General features: G+C 37.2%; 1 protein-coding gene and 1 long non-coding RNA gene across 3 annotated transcripts in view; one reads left to right on the plus strand and one right to left on the minus strand.

Moving 5' to 3' along the window:
• Positions 1-232: 232 nt before the first annotated feature.
• LOC135622234 (uncharacterized) lies at positions 233-14468 on the minus strand. Of its 2 annotated transcripts, none has more exons than XR_010491018.1 (5): positions 14221-14468; positions 13530-13812; positions 13263-13347; positions 11291-11400; positions 233-560 (listed from the first exon to the last, which is right to left on the minus strand). It is a non-coding gene; the product is annotated as an uncharacterized LOC135622234 (long non-coding RNA). The 2 variants fall into 2 exon arrangements; XR_010491017.1 differs by lacking the exon at positions 233-560 and adding an exon at positions 4839-4998.
• A 1569-nt stretch (positions 14469-16037) lies between these two features.
• Positions 16038-22604, plus strand: part of LOC135622240 (uncharacterized) — a 7031-nt gene continuing 464 nt past the window's right edge. Inside the window, exons 1-3 of the mRNA XM_065123894.1 lie at positions 16038-16180; positions 16354-16530; positions 18437-19987. Coding sequence (XP_064979966.1) covers positions 16163-16180; positions 16354-16530; positions 18437-19987 — 1746 coding nt within the window. The 5' untranslated portion in view covers positions 16038-16162. The remainder of the gene's footprint in view (positions 16181-16353; positions 16531-18436; positions 19988-22604) is intronic.

The raw sequence follows: 22604 nt of genomic DNA on the forward strand, positions 1-22604 counted from the left end.
GTATCACTTAAATTTAACCTAACTATCAACTCAAATGTTCAGTCAATTTAATTTATAAATAAATCAATAAAAATTTCAGTTAAAATTAGGCTTAAGTCAGAATTTGATTAAAATAGATCAGATTAGTCAAACTTTATAATTGAGAACATAAATAAAAAATATTTGATTTTTGAGGGATAATTATAATTTTATCGAAATGTATATTAATAATATATAATTTTTGAAGGTCAAGAGTGTCTTTTAATGGGTGAAGAAATCCTAATCCCCTCTTCTCACAACCGTCACTGTGTTCCATCGCACCCATCTCACGCGAAAAGCTATCGCTGTCCGTTGCCACCCACGAGTGCGCCCAGACGTGCGAGTCTTCACGGGCGCCCTTCCGCCACGCATTACCTACGACCATTGCGGTGTGCAGTCGCGAGTCGCACAACGTAGCCCGACAACGCTGTCAGTCGATCAGTAGATTATCACGGCAGCCCATCGCACACGCCAGCCTCGCGACTATCCCTGCCTAAAGTTCTGCCTTCCATGTAAAAATGCAACCCCTACCCGTAAATGACCTGACAAAATTCAGAACAGACATTTGCATATTAAGTAACTGATCTTGAGAAGTATCAATTAGCAGCTAAGCAGAATTAAGTCAAACGTGCAAGAAATTTAAGATTAAAAAAACTGAGCGAAACAGTTAACATGCACAATCGTCGAGGCCAGGTGAAGATATTTGACTTAGTGATAAAAATATAAAAAGCACGCTCGATGTCAACTAACCATCTATTTTGCTTCATTTCTAAAATTTTCCAATCCAGTATATACTATAGAAACATAATCAAATAATGGAGAACATTAAATAAAGGAGGGTAAGCATAATCATTTTCATGAACAAGTTTTGGTCAACAAATAAAGGAACATTAAATTATACGCCTCTCTTAAACTGCGATAAGTCGTCATAGCAACATGATGTGCATTCAATAAGAAGAAGAAACAATCAACTATTCCGTAACTATCATTCCATATTGCCATCAATTTGGTGTCATGCTCTTGCTATGTCCTGTCATTACATAATTCAGTGATTTAAAAAGCGCTAGGCGCCAAAAGACGCCAAGGTCCAAAAACGCCCGAGACGCTAGGCGCTCGCCCGAGCGAAGCGATGCGCTAAAATATAAAAATATATAATATAATTAATAAATATAATTATTTAAAATTTTAAATAAAAATATGCTATTAAATTAAGAAAATCTAAGATACAAAATCACAATGTCACATTAACAAAAAGTTTCAAAATTCAAAACAATAAAATTTTACATCAAAGTCATTCATCATAATCAATATTATCGTCATTTTCACACAAATCATCTTCATTGAATTCGTCTTCTTCCTTTTGTCCTTCGATTCCTTCCTCTTCATCAAGATATGTTTCATTCTCTATGTCTTCAAGCAGGAGCTGAGCTTGATGCTTTTGCACTCATTTTTCTCTTTGACATATGTCTTGTATATGTTTGTAGTTCTCCAGCACCTGAAGCTCTTGCCACATCTCCCCATGTCAATCTATCATCTTCAAATACAAACTTGTCTTCAGCATCTTGCAAGTTAGCACTCATTTCTTCTACTAACCACTCATTTGAATCATCAATATCTTGCAATGAGATTGAATCAAATCTATTTTTCAAATCATGACGAGTCTTCAAAGCTTGATTATACTTTATGTAAACAAGATCGTGCAATCGTTGATGTTCTAACCGATTTCTTCTCTTCGAATGAATCTGTCATGTCATATAATTTAAAAATATATTAATACATATATCTAAATAAATAAATTAATTAAAACAAAAATATTTAGTAATACTTACATGCTCAAAGTCACTTCAATTTCGCTCACAACTCGAAGCACTACATGTCAAACTAAGTACTTTGATAGCAAATTTCTGTAAGTTCGGGGTGAAATTTCCAAATAGACTCCACCATTCAGCTGCAAAATTTATGTTATTATTAGCAATAACATAGTAACATAATATATATGAAATTAATTATATCAAATTATTAATACCTGGAGAGGTAGTTGTCCTGGATCGAACGACAATTGGAATTCCAAAAAGACCTTCAGCATTTTTATATAAAGATAATTCATGAATAATCTTATCTTGAACCTCAAGGCTGGGAACTAATCTTGCAACGCACTGATATAACCCACCCAAAACTTCTGCATCAAATCCAACAGATTTAATCTTATAAAAGAATTCATGGTTCAAATAATATCCTGCTGCATGTAAGGGACGATGAAGTTGACAATTTCATCTTTCGTCAATGATTGTAAAAATTTTCTCATATTTTTCTTCATTTTCATTAAAAGATCTTTTAATCGTCTCATTTGCTCTATCTATAGCCTCATAAATATATCTCATTGCAGGCTTATTTTCATTATCCACCAACCGAAGGACTCGAACAAGAGGGCTCATTACCTTTAATATATAAACTACATGATTCCAAAAGGATGACATTAAGATGAATCAGCAGCCCTCTTGCCTTTTGCTTCTTTTACCCATTTGCTTGTCACCCATTTCTCAGAGGTAAACATATTTCTCAGAGTATGTTTTTAATGATGCACGCTCTGTAATGTCAAGAATGAAGTAGCAAATCGGGTAACACAATGTCTCACTAATTCTTTATTCCCTGTAAATTCTCTCATCATATTCAAAGCCCAATGTGATTATAAAGAAATCCAACAACAAAAATTACCCTTTCTAAGGTTTTCTTGATTTCTAATATCTTTCCAATATCCTCCAACATTAAATCAATACAATGTGCTGCACATGGAGTCCAATACAAGTATTGTCTTTTTTATTCAAACAATTTACCTGAGACAAAGGATAACAAAAATGATAAGACTTAAGAGTTTAACACACTTAATTGAAGATAAAATAATTAACAAAATCAAAAGATGAATATTACCAGCTAAAACATAGTTGCTTCAATTGTCGGTTATGATTTGAACGATATTTTGTTCTCCAATTTCTTCCACGAAGTTGTCAAGTAAATCATATATCTTGTCTCCAGATTTTACAAAAGATGAAGCATCTATTGACTTCACAAACATAGTCCCTAAAGAACAATTAATCATAAAATTAATTATACTCCTGCGCCTCCTGTCAGTCCAAACATCTGACATAATAGAGCAACCATATGTTGCCCATGATTCTTTATGACCCTTTAGTAAGTCATTTGTATAATTCAACTCTTTTTGCAGCAATGGAACTCGCATCTCATAATAACTTGGAGGTTTTAATCATGCACCATATCTTCCAATAGCTTCAATCATATCCTTAAAACTGTCTAAACGAGTTGTACTAAGGGGAAGACCAGCCTGATAGAAGAAGCGAGCAATGTGCTGAATTGTTCTTCCTCTTATTTCTTTATCATAAGCATCACTTATATTTATTTGTCTAAATTTTGAGCCTCCTGCTTGCCCTTGTTGTTTCTGGGATCCTTGAAGTATATATAGATCCATCGGTCCTTTTTTACCTTTCTTAGTACTCATAACTTCTTTTCCCTTTTTGTCGTATACTCTTTTTTCACTTGGGTTAATACTCATAGAATAATCTTCTTCTTCATCCCTGAGATGTTCAACATTGTCTTCTGGTAAATTCCCGTAAGATTCATTCTTTTGTGTCTTCTTTTCATTCATATAACTCAACAACTCTTCTTTTACCTCAGGTGGACATTTTTTACAAGCCGCTGCATTCTTGAAATTTCCTACTAGATGTTGTTTTGAACGAAAAATACCACCTCTGGTAGTCTTATCGCAGAATATGCAAGTCACTGCATTATGATCTTTCGGATCCTTCAAATAATTATACTTCCATGCAAGATCTTTTTTTGATACCATTGGAGACTCTATTGAGTTGCTCTCTACACTTGTCATTTATGTTGAAACCTAGCAATAATTTCAAATAAATAAAAATTAATAACATTAAAATCAAAATAATATATTATTAATCTACTAATGAAAATTAATCATTTCAAAATTCAAATAAACTTAATATTAAAAGTATACTGAGCCTGACGGAGAAAGGAAGCAGCGGCGAGCGGCGCTAGTGGCGAGCGACGGCGGGAAAGGGAAAGGGAGCGGGAGGCGCGAGCAGCGACAGGGCTCGCGGGAGTCGCGAGCAGAGGGAAGGCTCACAGAGGAGTCGCGAGCAGAGGGAAGGCTCGCGAGAGGCGCGAGCAGCGAGAGGGCTCGCGGGAGGCGCGAGCAGCGGGAGGGCTCGTGGGAGGCGCGAGCAGAGGGAAGGCTCGCGGGAGGCGCGAGCATCGGGAGGGCTCGCGAGAGGTGCGAGCAGTTGGAGGGCTCGCGGGAGGCGCGAGCAGCAGGAGGCGCGAGCAGCGACAGCGACAAGCAGCGACAGCGGGAGCAGGAGCGACGAGCAGCGAGATCGGGAGCGGCAGCGACGGCGGGTTAGGGTTGGGTAAGGGTTATATCGGTTTAGTTGGTTCGATTGAACCAACTAATAACCAAACCAGGACCGAACCAGACTTAAAATCCTAGTTCGATCACTTGGTTTACCCAGGCGCTCGCCCGAAGCGCCCAACGCCTGGGCTCGGGCGAGCGCCCAGGCGGCGCCTGTTTGAAGCGCGCCGCCTGGGACATTAGCGAGGCGCTCGGGCCTCGCCTCGCCACGCCCGAGCGCCTAGGCGAGCGCCCGAGCGCCTCTTTCAATCACTGACATGATTCAACATAAGTCTAATTAATATTAAATATATCAAACTTTTCCACGGAGATATCAAATATGGCTAATAACCATCAGCCTCCAAAACAATCTAGAAGGCACAATTATTATGAGCAATTAACAACACGGACAGATGTAACAAATCTTATAAAAGATAACACAAGGCAAGTTTATCCTTTTAACATTGTTGATATCAAAAGTATCTATCCAACAGGAACTGCTTCATTCTGTCAGGAAAATTTCCTTCAAATGATGAAACAACCTTCTAACCCGCATCCTGTACATAAAATGCAACATTTGCTATATTGCAAATAATAGGACTCAACTTTCATTAGTTGCATTTTTCAATTTTGTTGGAATAGTATAAAAATCCTTTCTGAATAAACAGAATATGAAGGGATTAAAACAGATTATAGCTTAAGATAAACCATCAAAAACGGAAGAAAGAGAAATCTACTAGACATGAAAAAAATGGTAATAGTTAGTAGGTCAAATCTAGTGCATTTAAACAACAGGAACGGGCAGCTTCTCTTGTTTCTTTTGTTTTTATTGCGAAGAGGCTCAGCTACATGTGTGCTGGAGGAAATTAATACAGATCCGACAATTTTTTTTCAAGTGTTCTATTTCCTTGGCTCAGCTTCTTCTTAGCTTTGACTTCTATTGATTAGTCAAGTTCACTTCATATAAATAAATGGCTTATTAGGCCAATTTGGGTCATGACTATTTGTATCAAGGCACCTCTGCCCTCCCTCCTTTGTGACATGGGTGACCACTGTTTGAATCACAGAAGCAGTCCCTGTGCTACAGGGGTAGAACTGCCTATATTAACCCACTTCCCTCATTACCCCAAAAAATAAAAAGCTGACCCACTTTGGCATGAGCCTTGTGTACTGTGTTAGTTTGGCAAGTCCCATAGTCCCACATCGGGAAAATTAGACTTGTTGTCTCGTCTTGGAACTATAAATAAGGGCCTGGGCTTTGAAGTCAGATGTACCACAGGCAGCACAATAGGCACCATAAGAAAACCTGCTTACGGTTTGGGTTTTTCTTGTTTAGTAAGCTGAAGGTGTTTTATGGCCTAGGAACATCTTCCTAAGGCATTTGTAAGTGTCCCTCTTTTATAGTAGTAATTTGCTCCTCTTTCTTCCGTGGATGTAGGTCAAAGTCAATTGACCGAACCATGTATATCTGGTGTTTTGGTGTTTTGTTTGTTCTTGTCGCTTTTATTCTTTCCGCTTTATTGTCTTTGTTGTGTTGCCAAAATTACCCTTTGGTAAATATCCTGGGGCTAGCTCTAACAAACTGGTATCAGAGCCTGGTTCTGGGATCTTTTGGCAACGATGACAATAACAAAGATTGTTGTCGAGAAATTCGATAGAAATGTCAACTTCGGCTTGTGGCAACTCAAGATGGAGGCCATTCTGGTTAAAGACGGAGTTGATTTGGCACTTCAGGGTGCTGAGAACATTCCAGATGGTACGTCAAAGGAAGATCTTGCGGGTATGGATAAGAAGGCCCGATCCAGCATCATTCTAAATCTCTCTGACGAGGTTTTACGGGAGGTAGCTACGGAGACTACGGCTAAGAGCATGTGGGACAAGCTTAAAGCTTTGTACATGAAGAGGACAGTGGAGAATCGTCTCTACTTGAAGCAGAGACTCTATATGCTTCGGATGATTGAAGGTACATCTATACTCTCGCATCTTGATAAGTTTGATTCTTTGGTTATGGATTTGGAGAATATAGATGCAAAAATTGATGATGAGGATAAGGCTTTGTTACTCTTGTGTTCTCTTCCCCAATCTTTTAAGCATTTCCGTGATACTTTGATTTATGGAAAAGAAACAGTTTCTTATCAAGAAATTAAATCTGCACTGAAATCTAAGGAGCAGATAGACAGGAATATCACTGGGGAAAGTAGAGAAAATCAGGCTGAGGGTCTGGTTGTTAGGGGGAGAATGGATAAAAGAGAATTTGATAGTAGTAGATCTAAATCTAGATCTAAATCCAGACATAGAAATTTGGAATGCAGATATTGTCATAAAATGGGGCACATTAAATCTGATTGCTTTAAATTGAAAAATAAATTAAAGCAAAAGGAAAATTTTGTTGAGAAAACTATTGAATCCGCTGAAGTTAGTGTAGCAACTGATGAGAATGTTGGAAATATTTTTTCTGCTATTGATGACAGGACGAGGTCTAAAAATGAATGGATTTTAGATTCAGGTTGTTCTTATCACATGTGTCCCAATAGGGATTTGTTTTCCACATATGAATCTTGTAATGGTGGAATTGTTTTGATGGGCAATAATGCCGCATGTGATGTTGTTGGTAGAGGCACAATCCGAATTAAAATGCATGATGGTATTGTGAGGACGCTCACTAATGTTAGACATGTTCCTGATTTGAAAAAGAATCTCATCTCTTTAGGCACCCTAGAGGCCCTTGGGTGTAAATACACAGCTGAAGGTGGAGTTATGAAAGTTTCTAGAAGTGCCCTTATTGTTATGAAAGCTTGTAGGTCTGGTAGCTTGTATATTCTGCAGGGAACTACTGTCACAGATTCAGTTGTAGTTTCGTCATCATCATTGTCAGATTCTGACATCACCAAATTATGGCATATGCGTTTGGGTCATATGAGCGAAAAAGGTTTGAGCATATTGAGCAAAAGAGGTCTACTTTGCGGACAGAGTACTGGGCCACTGGACTTTTGTGAACACTGCATTTTTGGAAAGCAGAAAAGAGTCAGCTTCAATTCTCCGGCAGTTCACAAAACGAAAGGTACTCTTGACTATATTCATTCAGACCTTTGGGGTCCAGCTCAAGTTCAGTCTAAGGGTGGTGCCAGGTATATGTTGACTTTCATTGATGATTATTCCAGGAAAGTTTGGGTTTATTTTCTGAAGCATAAAAATGATGTTTTTCTAACCTTTAAACAATGGAAGGCTTTGATTGAGAAACAAACAGGTAAACAGATTAAGCGGCTTCGAACAGATAATGACATGGAATTTTGTGAAGGTGATTTTGAAGAATTCTGCAAAAATGAAGGAATCGTTCGGCATCGCACTGTTAGGATGACGCCTCAGCAAAATGGTGTGGCCGAACGTATGAACAGAACACTCTTGGAGAGAGCAAGGTGTATGATCTCAAATGCAGGGTTGACAAAGGACTTTTGGGCAGAGGCGATTAATATGGCCTGTTACGTTGTCAACCGCGCTCCTTCTGCAGTACTTAACTTTAAAACTCCAGAGGAAGTTTGGTCAGGTACTCCTGCTGATTATTCTGATTTTAAAATTTTTGGGTGCCCAGCATACATGCATGTAAATGAAGGAAAATTAGAGCCTCGGGCTAAAAAGTGCATTTTCCTTGGGTATTCTTCTGGGGTGAAAGGATACAGATTATGGTGTTCTGATCCCAAATCCCCAAAATTTATAATCAGTAGAGATGTTACTTTTGATGAATTGTTTATGTTATCTTCCAAAGAAGATTCTACTAGTTGTACAAATGATAGTGCGTAGAAGCAGGTGGAGCTTGAGATTGGTAGTTCAGATTTTTTTAAGTCGAACTCTTCTACTCAAAGAATGCCAATAGATGGTCCCGAGTCTACTGACGCAGATGATCCAGAGGAAGAGCAATATTCCATAGCTAAGGATAGACCACGGAGAGAAATTCGACCACCACAAAGATATGCAAATTTGGTTGCATATGCTTTGTCTGTTACAGAAGAGACGAGTGAAGTTGGTGAGCCTATTTCCTACTCAGATGCAGTTTCTTGTGATAATTCCGCTAAGTGGTTGATTGCGATGAATGAAGAAATTGAGTCTCTCCGTCGGAATAGAACTTGGGATCTTGTGAAGCCGCCTTCGGATAAGAAAATTGTTGGATGCAAATGGGTCTTCAAAAGGAAGGAAGGTATTCCAGGGGTTGAAGATGCAAGGTACAAAGCACGGTTGGTTGCAAAGGGCTATAGTCAGGTACATGGTGTTGATTTTAATGACGTATTCTCACCTGTTGTTAAACATAGCTCTATTCGTGTTTTGCTTGCTTTAGTTGCCATGTATGATTTGGAATTGGAGCAACTTGATGTCAAGATAACTTTCTTACATGGTGAACTTGAAGAACAAATTTATATGGAGCAACCTCATGGATTTGAAGTTGATGGTAAGGAAGACCATGTTTGCTTGTTAAAGAAATCCTTGTATGGATTGAAGCAGTCTCCAAGACAGTGGTATAAGAGGTTTGATTCTTTTATGTTGGGTCATGGTTACACGAGGAGCATGTATGATAGTTGTGTTTACTTCCGGAAGTTAATTGATGGCTCTTTTGTGTATTTGTTGCTTTATGTTGATGATATGCTTATTGCAGCTAAGAATTTGTCAGAAATTCACACTTTGAAAATGCAGCTGAGTAGTGAATTTGAAATGAAAGATTTGGGAGCAGCTAAGAAAATTTTTGGCATGGAGATCAAAAGAGATCGAGAAGTTGGAAAATTATTTCTGACTCAGAAAAATTACCTCAAGAAAGTCTTGGAGAGGTTTGGCATAAAAAATGCTAAGCCAGTTAGTACTCCTCTTGCTAGCCATTTTCGGCTATCTACTGCTCAGTCACCACAATCAGTTGAAGAGGAAGAATATATGGTGAAAGTTCCATATTCTAGTGCCATCGGCAGTATTATGTATGCAATGGTTTGTACTCGTCCAGATATTTCACAAGCAGTCAGTGTGGTTAGTAGATATATGTCTCGCCCGGGTAAAACACATTGGCCGGCTGTGAAGTGGATTCTCAGATACTTGCAAGGGACTTCAGATGCTTGTTTGGAGTTTGGGAAAAATCGTGACACTTTGGTTGGTTTCGTCGACTCTGATTATGCTGCGGATCTTGATAAACGAAGATCTTTGACAGGCTATGTATTTTGCGTTGGCGGTTGTGCAGTTAGTTGGAAAGCTTCCTTACAACCTGTCGTAGCTTTATCTACTACAGAGGCAGAATATATGGCAGTGACAGAGGCGATCAAAGAAGTTTTATGGTTAAGAGGATTGTTCAGCGAATTATGTCTGCATCAAAGTGTTACTACAATTTACTGTGATAGTCAAAGTGCTATTCATTTGACTAAAGACCATATGTATCATGAGAGGACAAAACACATCGATGTGAAGTTTCATTTTATTCGAGATATCATTGCTGAGGGAAAAGTCCTTGTTCAGAAAATTCATACGAAGGACAATTCAGCTGATATGTTTACGAAGCCTCTTCCGGTTTACAAGTTCAAGCAGTGCTTGGACTTGGTTAGTGTTCATTGTTGGTGATTGCCCGTTAGGGCTTTTTATGAAGAAGGTGGAGCAAGTTTTATTGGGACATGCCAAGGTGGAGATTTGTTAGTTTGACAAGTCCCATAGTCCCACATCGGGAAAATTAGACTTGTTGTCTCGTCTTGGAACTATAAATAAGGGCCTGGGCTTTGAAGTCAGATGTACCACAGGCAGCACAAGAGGCACCACAAGAAAACCTGCTTACGGTTTGGGTTTTTCTTGTTTAGTAAGCTGAAGGTGTTTTATGGCCTAGGAACATCTTCCTAAGACATTTGTAAGTGTCCCTCTTTTATAGTAGTAATTTGCTCCTCTTTCTTCCGTGGATGTAGGTCAAAGTCAATTGACCGAACCACGTATATCTGGTGTTTTGGTGTTTTGTTTGTTCTTGTCGCTTTTATTCTTTCCGCTTTATTGTCTTTGTTGTGTTGCCAAAATTACCCTTTGGTAAATATCCTGGGGCTAGCTCTAACTGGGCAACCCCCTTTCATTTTTCTTTTGTAATGACATTATTAGTTATAGTTTGTTTGCAACTCTATAGTCTTCGGCCTCTAACACCTCAAAGTTGTCGACCATAAGAATCACAAAATAAATTTAACTACAAGTTGAAGTCATGAGAGTCAACAAGTGTAGAAATGAAGATATGTAAGTGAGAATGGCATGACTGTTATCTTTTAGGGTTGGTCCCTATCCATAATGTTGAAGTACATCAGGTGCATATGATATATTTTCACAGTATCCTTCTGTATCAGTCTATGCCAGTTGTTGCAGATAGAGATAGTCATTTAATGCAGAGACAAAACATAGGAGGTAATCTGCCATCAAAATTCTGTCATAAATTTTATAGAAACATGGACTACTTCATACTAGTATATAATCTGGCAAGAAGAGGCACAAACAGCTGTCATCTAGCCTAGGAAATGATTAGGCACACTGGGTTTTAACAACACGATATGACATTCATGATTTTCATTCTTAAAATATAAAAATCTACATGAAGATCAGGTAGCACCAGATTCGAAGGGGCAAAAAGCCAATTTGAATCAATACAGAGATTACATAACAACCTACAGAAACACGGTCACCAAGCAACAAGAAGAAATTTCCAGTACATACTAAATAATAGAGAAACAGTTGCCTGGGATGAAAACCGATAGTAGAGGAGAACTGAAGTTGTATGCATAGAGCATGATAAAATTAAAACTATAAAGAAAAAATGACAACCGCTGATCTCACCAGTAGCAATGTGCTGAAGAAACTTACCTTCAAATTCTTGACATAGCTCTAGTGCAATAGCCCTGGTACCTTCAGCACTTTGCACCATTTGTTCTCCAAGCCTAAACAATCATCATGAACAATCTGGGACTTGTAATCTGCAAGAATTAAGTCAGACTACTAGATGTGAACAACATACATGGAAACTGTATCCAGTATCGACATATGCAATTAATAAACCTGCATGGATTAATTTGTAGCCAAAAATAATGAATCAGAAGAATCTCTCACTAAATATACAACTAATTACATGATGTAACACCTCAATTAGTACCACATTGGAAGTAGACAAAATTAAGATTGTCTTATAAAGATCTGATGGGGGTGCTACTATCATTTTCACCTTGAGTATTTTGGCCACTAGTTTAGATCAAACAAAGTTGAAAAGCCAGTTATCCCATCAGGCCAGGTTATAACAATTAGTATCAAAGCCGACCTAGTATGAGCCATGGTGAAAGGGCTAGAGTAGAAAAGGACTACCCGTTGATGGAGTTAGAAGATTCGTCATGGTGTAGAATCACCAATAGGCTACGACGCCTCATATGCATCATACTAGGGTTTGATCTGGGCTATGTTGGGCCTTGATGAAAATGTCAAGCTCTTAAGTGGGGGAATTTTTAACACCCCAATTAGTCCCACATCGAAAGTGGGCAAGATTAAGATTAATTTATAAGAGTTTGATGGGAGTATTATTATTAACTTCAGCTTAAGTATTTTGTTCAGTGATTTGGGCCAAACGAAGTTGATAAGCTGATTGGCAAGGGTATCAACTAATGCTACTTTGCCAAGCTTATTTTCTGGAGCTCTAGTAAGTATAGTTTTAAGACTTTCAGTCTCAGCTCCTGAGGCAATAGAAATAGATTGCCAAATCAGGGCAACCCATGGAATATCAGCAGCACTCTGTGGCCCCTGATTCAAAAGAAGAGCTTGAACTGCTGCAAGACTTCTGGTATCCAGAAGGACAATATGCAGATCAAAGACATATATCAGGAAAAAGAACAGCCAAATAAAAGTCCAACAATTGAGCTTTGCATACAAAGATTGATGACACAGAAAAGAGACAGCTATGAGGTAAGCAGTACAAACCTTCTGCATCAGTATGTGCACCGTAATCACTGTCCTTAAACAAATAATATTATATAACCCCATTGCCTAAAAAAATAAAAAAAAATTGGCACTGCCAATGAATGTTTTCCGATGCAATTATACAAATAGCTATTATCATAGAATTATCCATAGACTTTTAGTCTAAGACTGGTAAATCAATCAATTTCAAAGAAGGTCCTGGTGGAATAAAAAGCACATCAGCTGTGTGTATAACTTAGGCATACAGTAGAAAAAACAATGAGTATCAGTGTATAATAAAGATGAATCATTTTAAAAATACAATAAGAATTTTTTTATGCAAGGAGTGCAAGTTGTCATAGTCATACAAGATAATTGTTTTTAAACACTTTTTTCGAGCCAAGACCACAAGTAAAGAATTAAAATTATGAAAACACGCAATACATTGTTTAAAATGTAAACTCTTTGTAGCATCCTAGTTTAATCTCACAAAATAAATGAAGAGAGAATTCTGTTGGTATATAGGGCTAGATGGGTCTATTACAATTTATTGGGAGTAAGCATTTTGACCCGTGAAATAGACTCATCAAATTCATATAACCCTATTCACTAACAAGGTTGTGAAAAGTGGCCATATAACAGCGAAAGGCAGAACCGTTTTATAGTGGTAACCTTTATTCTTCAACAGAGATCAAAATAAATAATTATTTAGAACATGTCATTCCTCAATTCTATCTCAACCTTAACTCCAACTAAATTACAGTTTATCTTAAATTACAAAATACTAAGTGTTGCTTCTGGTACAAGAAAAAGTCAATATCATATAGGTGCAGCTAAATTTTCTTCTGCAGGTTAGGATGACAAAGACAATAGAAAAGGTACAGAAATCGCTAACCTGTACCCGTCCAGGGTTTCATATAGATCACATCTGCACGGCTCTTTACTGAACTATGAGTTTCTGTGCCCTTGCTTAGCTGGTCCTGAAGAGAGTATATAAGAACACCTTAGAACAAACACAAAAAAAGTGTCAAAAGACTGTCAACACCCATCATCTACAATGTACATAGAAAGGGCCATGAAGGAAGCAAAATGTCACCAAAATAGGTGATATATAAATGAAGAAGCTCCTCCTTAAGTTGTAATATCATTTAAGAGTTCTTACTTGCAGAAACCTGTTGGGATTTGTCATCTATTTGCAGGATGATTGATTTAATGCTCAGAGAGCCATCTCTTTGCAAATCAACACTGATAGAGCCATCTCAAGAGACCGAGTGAAACCATTTTCTCCAGTTGATTTCAGTAAACAATTAATGCCTCTCGAATCAACAGAAAGGTGCAGGTCGCAAATGATGAAACATGAACAAACTAGAAGTACAATTCCAAGTTCACCATACCAATACGGAATGTCCGATCAAGCTGTTCTACATTGCTGATTTACCAGCACCCTGAAGACACGTTATACAATCAAAGATAACAGCACATAGAGAAACCACAAATGAAATCGTGAAACAAGAAGTTAGGTTTGAAACATCAAGAACAATGTTATCCGTATTCTTGGAGGACTAAACTACTTGTACGGGTTTCAAGAAGGGACTTAACTGCTTAGAGAGGCAAGAACGGCATCAATTAGGGTTTTAAGATACTAAACTGCTTAGCTAGGTTCAAGAAGAGGATCAGTTACGGTTTGAAGGACTTAACTGCCTAGAGAGGATTCAAGAAGGGGATCACCAAGCGTTTGAAGGGACTTGACTGCCTATAGGGGGTTCACGAAGGTAATCAATTATGGTTTGAAGGGACTTAACTGCTTGGAGAGGGTTCAAGAAGGGGATCGATTGGGGTTTGAAGGGACTTACAACGTTGCCGAGAACGACGACGTTGAGGAAGGTGGAAATCCGCCGCTTGTACGATCTTTCATCGAAGTCCTCGTCCGCGAGGAGGGCGGCGACTTGTGGACTGCGCGAGCTAACTCAACTCCTCCATGGCCGCCATCGACGTCGAGAAATGCAAGATCCGGGATCCGACGACAGTGGAAAGAACCAACCTTCGACTGCGAGGCTCACGGAGAATTGTCCGTTTTGAACTAGTCCGCACAGTTATAGCATTTTAGGGTGCGCCTCAAAAAGCCGCCACCTTTCATAATTATGGTCGATATAAGGGATTTATAATGTTTTTATTTTTAATTAATCAGACTAAATATTTTTATCAATATTCTATTAAAATTGAGGGTTGGCGACACTCATTATAATATTATTTTGATAAGTCAATATTTTATCATCATTAATATGAACATAAAAATTCATGATAAATTATTCATTTTAAATAAATTTTTAAAATTTTATCTTTTTGAGGATGACTCAACCAAGAGGGATAATTCTTCGTGAGCTTTCATACTTACGTCAATGATTGACTTATCAGAAAGATACTAGAATGAGGGTTATGAGCCCTCGACTCTCCTATTGGAGGGCAATGCTAAACCCATATTAGTTGAGAAATAGGGGATTAAGAGCTTATAAACTTCTAACATCGCTTGTCTAAAGCAAATAATTCTTCATGAGTCTTCATGCTCACACCAATAACTAGAGAAAGAGAGAAAGAGCTCAAGAGAGACGTGTGACAAAATGAGCGAAAGTTAATCAACCTGTTAAGAGAGGTGTGCAACAAAATGAGCAAAGGTTAATCAACCTGTCAAGAGAGGTGTGCAACGAGAAAAAACACCTGTTTTGGAGACATGATCTATGCCCATTATATTTTGAACATCTGAGAACTTCACTCTGAAATGTATGTAATTCACATTTTATATATATATATATATATATATATATATATATAATAATAATAATACATTTTAGTATGGTATATATATTCATCCAAATATCATGATTCTGCATTTATACCTATGCGTGAAAAACTAGTTTAGATCGGCCTCTTCTAATTATTTTTAACATTAGTTTATTCAAGTTGAAAAAGTGTATCTTAATGTCCAATACTTAAAAAATCTTAGTATAAGCATCGCATAGTATGCTTTTAAATTACATTATAATAAAATAGAGTTTCAACTAATTTTTGATTTATAAAGATTAACTAAGAATGCCATCTACATATGTTTTAGTCTTGGTTATAAATATATGCGCCATACTTAGGCTTAGAAGAACAAATATGAAAATGAAGGAATTTAGAGGGATATATCTATAAATATATAATTTTGCTCATGGTGAGGATGAGCTTTGATCATAAGTTATCGTTGCAATTTTACTTAATACTATGAATTCCGTGGTATATTTTTTTATTATTAGAAGTCAAACTCAAAAGTGCCTTTTTAATATTCATATATCGGACTAATATGACAAAAGAGAGATGAGAGCATAAAAAACAGATGCATTGGATTTGCATATATATATATATATATATATATATTAACAGTAGAAACATCCCATAATATTAATTTCTCAGCGCTCTAATAGCTTATACGCATTATTCCATTGCATTAAAAATCCTTCTAGCAATTAATATATCGTGTTTTTATGTAAATAATAAGAATTCGAGTGTTACGTGCAAAAGTCGGTAATAACTCGGAAAGACTAATACAAAATAACGCTAAAGATAAGGGTATAATAGTAAAAACGCCACGGTAGCCTCCGACTCGTTAACAGTCAATTGGGTAAGAAAACGGACTGAAAGGAGAGGGTAAAAAAGAGCGAGCTAACAAAACCACTTCCGCCTCCCCTTTTCCTTTCCTTTCCCTTCCGCCGCTCCTCTCAACCGCCAACCACCAACCCCCATCCCTCCTCTCCGCCCATGGCGGATGACGCCCAGGTATGCAAGAACGGAAGGGAGAAGATAACTCGTCTCCCTTCTTTTCTCATCGCTCGCTCTTTCTGGCAGTTTCTTCTTCTGATGATGATGTTGTTTCTGTTGGTGGAATCTGTCGGTGATCCTTTCATCGTCGCCGATGGTCTGTGTGTTCTGGTGCCTGGCATCGGAATCAGAGAATGGTTGCGCTGAAGAGGGCGTACGCCGACGTTATATTGAACACGGCGAAGGAGTCGGCGGCGCGGATTTTGGCGGCGGACCGCCGGGTCGTCCAGTCGCAGCATAGCTTGTCCCTCGCCAAGGAAGAGTCCCTTGCCATGCTTCTCCGCCTTAAGTCGATCATGGACGCCAAGGTGATCGCTTTCGCTTAGTTTGTTTAGTACTTGCACTTGTCCAACTCTGATCCTTGGTTTTCTATAGTTCCTTGCTTGAACAAAAGGTTGGATTTTTTTTGGTTTTTGGTTGCGATCTCCCAAAACCGGGTTTGATGCATTCTTGTTTGGTGAAATGAGTCTCCTATATTTTTGTGTCATAAGGATGTTCTCCGAAAGTGTATCTTCTTAGAGAGGATGTCATGGGAAACTGATGTTCTTGCTGTCTGATGTAATTGTTCTTTAGATACAAGTGCATGATTCAATTGAATTGCCCACGTCTTGATTAATATCATGCCAGGACTCGTTTTGGATTTGAATTTTGTTCAACCCACCTTTGTCCTGGACAGAGATGATATCTCAAAAAGCTATTCTGCTATTGTTTGTGACTTCAAATTTGTACGTATGATTTATTTAATTACCTCTAGTTCATTCTCACTTTCTTTTCATGATTGGTCGTTTCAATTATAGTTAGGTGGAGACTGATAAAGATTATAATGGTGGTAAGTACAATATGATGTGGTGAGAAAGATTGAGTATACCCCTTTTTAGTATACTTGGGAAGACATTTTTGGGCACCTTTTTAGTTGCTGTACACATTTCAAAGACAAGTTTTGAGACGTTTTCAGTTGTTACACATGAAAGATTGAGTATACTCCTTTTGTTTGAGGCAAGAATAAGCAATTGATATAGTACACATGTCACTATTTCATTAATTTGTTGTTTCAAAGAATGTTATTCCACATTTAGTTCCTCAAGTTACCCATTCTTGCCAATGAAGAGACTACAGCTTTTCAGATTTCCAGTCATTTGTTACAATTAAGCTTGTGTCTTTACTAATGACATTGGGTTTCAACTTTTGATTTTATTGATTTAAGATTATGGTATATTCTGACTTTTGTTGTAGCATCATACAGACTAGTGAATTATTATAATTCTTTGAAGCTTGAGCACAACTGACTAGTTCCTTTGTCTTTCAATGCACACCTCATCATACGCCACACATTAGGGCTTCTGTAGCATTTTCGAAGGATCTTTATCACGTACATTGTATGCATATCCTATATAACAAAATTGATTGGAAAAACTGTTTGTCTCAACTTGACTTTTAAACTTTGGTGTCTGTGGAAGAAAATTGATTTAACAGTTCCATTTGGCAGAAAATGATCATCACATACTCTCATCTTTAGTGTTTGGAATGTGTATTACGCGTATATTCAAATAATTAAGTTTCTATTTCAATACGGAACAGAAAAAGACAATATATAGGATGGGTGGAAGGAGCCTATCCCTTGGCTTGATGTCTCTTATCTCTTTAGCGTTTGGAATGTGCTCTTTACTCACCTTTCAGTACTTATTTATGAAACATTGTACTAGTTCTCTCTTCACTAGCAATCTGAAATCAACCAAAACAATATTTTTCTCATCTTTCTTACATTTTTAAAGAATATAATTTAATGGTAGATGCAATGATGAGGTGAAGGAGAATTTTTTTGTAGGAAAATTCATACGAAAAACTCTTTGGGACCAGACTGGAAATTGAAGAAATATATAGTTACTTGATTTCTCATGCAGAGGTTTTTTTTTTTTTTTTGCTTCTTGGCTACTTATCTTATTCCACAGTTTATGAATATAAGCTGTTCATGTCCTTGCTATGAAATTTATGTATTATTTCTCCAACTAGAACCCATCTTTAGCTTCCCTCCTTATGTTTATAGTTCAATCAGGTGTCTCCTTGCATGATGTTGTGATCTTATTCATTTCAGACTCTTCATAATATACAGTTATGCATGCTCTTCTTTGATGGCACTATTTTTCGATTTGGTCTCCTTCAGTCTATTCTATAATTTTTCATTTCTTTTACTAGGCTTAAAATGTGTCTTTACAGATTAAAGATGCAGAAAATGTGAACTTATCACAAGCAAGAAGGATCCAAGAGCTTGAAGTTCAGCTAAGTGAAGCAAAGGAGACAATCCATCATCTTAATTCTGAATTGACAAAAGTTAGTTCTGAGGTAGAGAGTGAGAAGAGTTATCAAATCGAGTCCTTAGAGGAACAAAGAACACATGGCTGTGTCATTGTTAATAGAGATGACTGTCAAGAAGGCAGACATACTTCAGTTTCGGCACCCTGTTCTCAGGTTGGAGCAATATGTTCTCCAAATTCCGACTTTAATGTTACCACGTCAAAGCAGAGAACTGCAGACAAACATCGCTGCTTTGCCAAATATACAGCACAAAATGAACCCTCAAAAGAAATGGTTGCATCCGATGATTCTGCTGGTAGCCCTGATTTAGTGTCCATAATTTTGAGAAACAAGGAGCTGGATCTTTATCGAAATGGTTGTACCCAAAGAGTACGTGCATTCGAACAAAATCTATTGACTGAGAGAGAGCCATGTGCACAAATGCATGACCAATTCTTTAATGCAAAGCGGGAAGCTGTGACATGTGATGATGATACAGCTGAAAGGCACAAAACTCGAGATCTTGCCCTGTCAGGGAGGCTAGTAGTACAGGTTCTGGAGCCCCTTGAGTCCGAAGAAGTGGGTCAACAGGGAAATATGTGTGAAAATGATCACACAGCTAATATCTCCTGCCAGCATCCTTCAGAAAAACCAGGAGTTAGAAAACCTGTTACGAGCAGTGGCGCTTACCATGAAATACAAGATCATGAGCAGTTAGATATTAGTGATTCTAAGGTTGCTGGTCAAAATAGCATGCCTAGATCTTGTGAAAAGGAGAGGCATGATGGTGAGGGTGCTTTTTCTTGTTTGGTTGAGGCATCTAGAGGAGATCACAGAACATCAAAAGATGGAAACATGAAGTTGAATAAGTTGTCCGATCATGTAATTTCAGGTACTTTGAATACCAGTAGAGTAATGACTAGACGAACTATGAAACTATGTGGTGTCAATGGAGCAAATGGTTGTGGTGGATCCACTACATCTGTCAGTATAAATTCTAGTCAAGAAAATATTAAAAAAGAACTAGTTACAATGAGCACATTTGACATGAAAGATAGTTCTCTTTTGGTTGCTGATGTTAAGAATGATACCATTGACACACAGCTGGAGAAAGAATCAATGTTAAAAACACTAGATCATAAAATGGCAAAAAAAATAAATACTTCTGATTTAAAAGACAATCATGAAAGGATTGGGGTTCCATTGACTAGTTATGATTCCAAAGATGAACGATCATGTGGATTAAGCGGACTCCCTCCTGAAGTTGGAAAGGACAGAATTGTAAAGTATACTTTTAGGAGGACCAGAAAGAGGAGATCTCCAGATAGCAACAATGATGATGTGTTTTTGGAGAAAATTAATATGCCAAAGAAGAAAGCACGCAAAGAAAATGCCTCTCTGGAGCCTCCGAAACCGAACTTAGTAAAGGATTCAACCAGAGACAGCAGGAAGATAGCTCAGGTTGCTCGCCAGGTTTGTAAACTGATCTGATTATAATCACATTAAATAGTATAATTATGGATTAAGCAAAAACTTAGGTGTTGAGATCCAATTTAAAATGAGCTTTTTGTGATAACTGGCTTATATGACATCGTGAAGACCTGATAAGTTATTTAATTTGTAAGGATAGAGAACATTAATTTTCAATTGTTTTAAGATAACTTAGATGTTAACCATTTTCTCAAAATTTTAGCAGAATGGGGTATTGTATTGATATTTGAAAATAATATATTGACTAAAGAAAATATGATGATGACAATTTTTTTTTTCTTGAACATACTAGGACGGACTTAAGGAAGGTCCGTATAAGTTTCAGGGTATTGTAACTTGTTTCTTGTTCATATTTGGTGGGATATGATGATCCCTTGTGCTACAACTTAAGGATGTATGATGCCAACCTGTTTATTGTAGGTCCTTTACCTTCTTGCTATAAGCATATGATTAATAGTTTATAGTGACTCCAGCCTAAATTTAAGATTTTTAAAAATAACCAAACTTGTTGTTTTTAAGGTTGGATATGAAGAGAATATCCTAGTGAATCTATCATTTCATCAACTTAACATATGATTAATTGTACTTCTTTTTTTGATAGCAGACATTACAATAGTTTTGTACTGATAGTTTCCTTTGTGGATCTTTCTCATCACACAGTTTCATGACCCAGTTGTTTGTCTCATAACAAGTAATTGAGATATTTATACATCGTTACAAATTTTTTTATGCCTGTATTACTCTCATGCAATACTGTTACTTGAAAAATTCATGTTCCCTTTTTTGTGGGAAGGGAAAGATCTTGTTCGACATAAAGCCTCTTCTCTTGAATGAGTAGGACCACTGATTTCCCTAGGAAATTTTCAACTTGGACCTGTACTTTGTTAATCTTATTTGATGTCACTAATGTATTAGATGGATGTTGATGTGAAACATCTTTTAGCAGGACCTTACTGTAGTGAAATGTTTACTCTGCTTTACTGCAAACAAAATTGTTGAATCTTATTTTTCAAGCCAAGTAGCAGTTTACTATTTCAAAAAATCAAGGACAAATGTGACTGTGGTATATTGAAACATTCAGTTAGTTCATCAGAGGGAAGTGACTGTCATATCTTGCCCAAGGTTTCCATCAGGTTGGATGCAAATAACAATCAACTTGATCAGAGTAGGTTTGACCAGGATAAACATTTTTAAATCAACATATGCTTATGTTGGACACAATTATAATCCTGATAGATCTAGGATTGAATTCTAAATAGTGAAATGAAAAAAATTTAAACCAATTTGCGTTACTCTAGAATCAAATTAGAATTACACTACATTTTGTTTTTTTTGGGGAAGATGGTCTACATTTTATTATTGAACCACCAGGAGAAAATTGGTGAAGAAATATTCTGGAGAAGGTATTTGATAGGAGAGAAAAACAGAAAACACAGAATTAGATTGCATATATCTTGATGCGGACTAAGAAACGACTGTCTTCTAAGAAGCATCAAGTAAAACTATCGTTGTTGGTCAGGTTGGCTGCAAACCTCGAACTTCTTTGATCTTGCAATTGGAACCCATAGGAAACTGAATTGAACATTGTATGTATATTCATGTTCCAGTCTGGAACGCCTTATGAAGTTGCTAGATAATTAAAACAATAGCTCCTTCTGCTAGCTGTTATTTGAGGCACATCTAAAGAAGCTTTACAAAAAGGGTACATAAGGACCTCAGAGGCTAAGCATACTTGAAAAACACAACAAAAAATCTTCTTATTTTTCTGTATGAAAGCAAAACCTCCTGGTTGTCTTTAGTGTGTAAACGAAGGCTAAATCTTAATTCTTGTCAATGAACAGATTCATTGCTGACAAGAAGATTCTTGTTTACCCGTTCCTTTTTGAGACAGTAGATTGTATAATTGCCACCAACTATGGCTTGTAACCCAGGCCATCCAACTACTTCTGACTGTATCCACTATTCTTACAGGTATATCAGCTTAAAATCATGACCCATGGTGATTTTGTAATGTAAACTGCAACTTGTTATATATGCTACTTGATTTTTTGTGGGCCAATTTGACACGACACCCTACCTTGAAAATACCAAAAAAAAAAAAACTTCATGTTTTGGGCAATTCCTCACATAAATGGATATCCAAAGGTCATATCTTCGGCTTGGAGGGCACTTTAGAAGGCTTCTGTTACACTCAATATGACTAGCTGAAAATCTGTGATGAGAACTACTTCTATTTGAATAACAGCCATTAGTACAAAATACTAGAATTTTTTGAAGGATAAAAATGTGATGATTAACACAATTTTGATTAAAAGAAAGTAGGAACTTCCTGTAAATAACGTAATGATACCAATACTTGTTTGACATGGGAAGAGACTAGCTCAATGTATATGTTTATCGATTAGTTAATATATTTTCTTGTAGTTCACACATGCTTGATAAAATACAAGGTAATAAAAAATAGACTATTTAAACCTTGGAAGCTGCACCTATATGCTGATGAGTTCCCTTGCATGGTAACTTTGTTGGGATACCTAAAAGATGAATGTCTACTACATCATCCCATATGTTAAAGGCAAGTGTGGATGTTTATGATCTC

Source organism: Musa acuminata, chromosome BXJ1-3 (genome assembly GCF_036884655.1).
Source record: "Musa acuminata AAA Group cultivar baxijiao chromosome BXJ1-3, Cavendish_Baxijiao_AAA, whole genome shotgun sequence".
In the NCBI taxonomy this organism is placed as follows: Eukaryota; Viridiplantae; Streptophyta; class Magnoliopsida; order Zingiberales; family Musaceae; genus Musa; species Musa acuminata.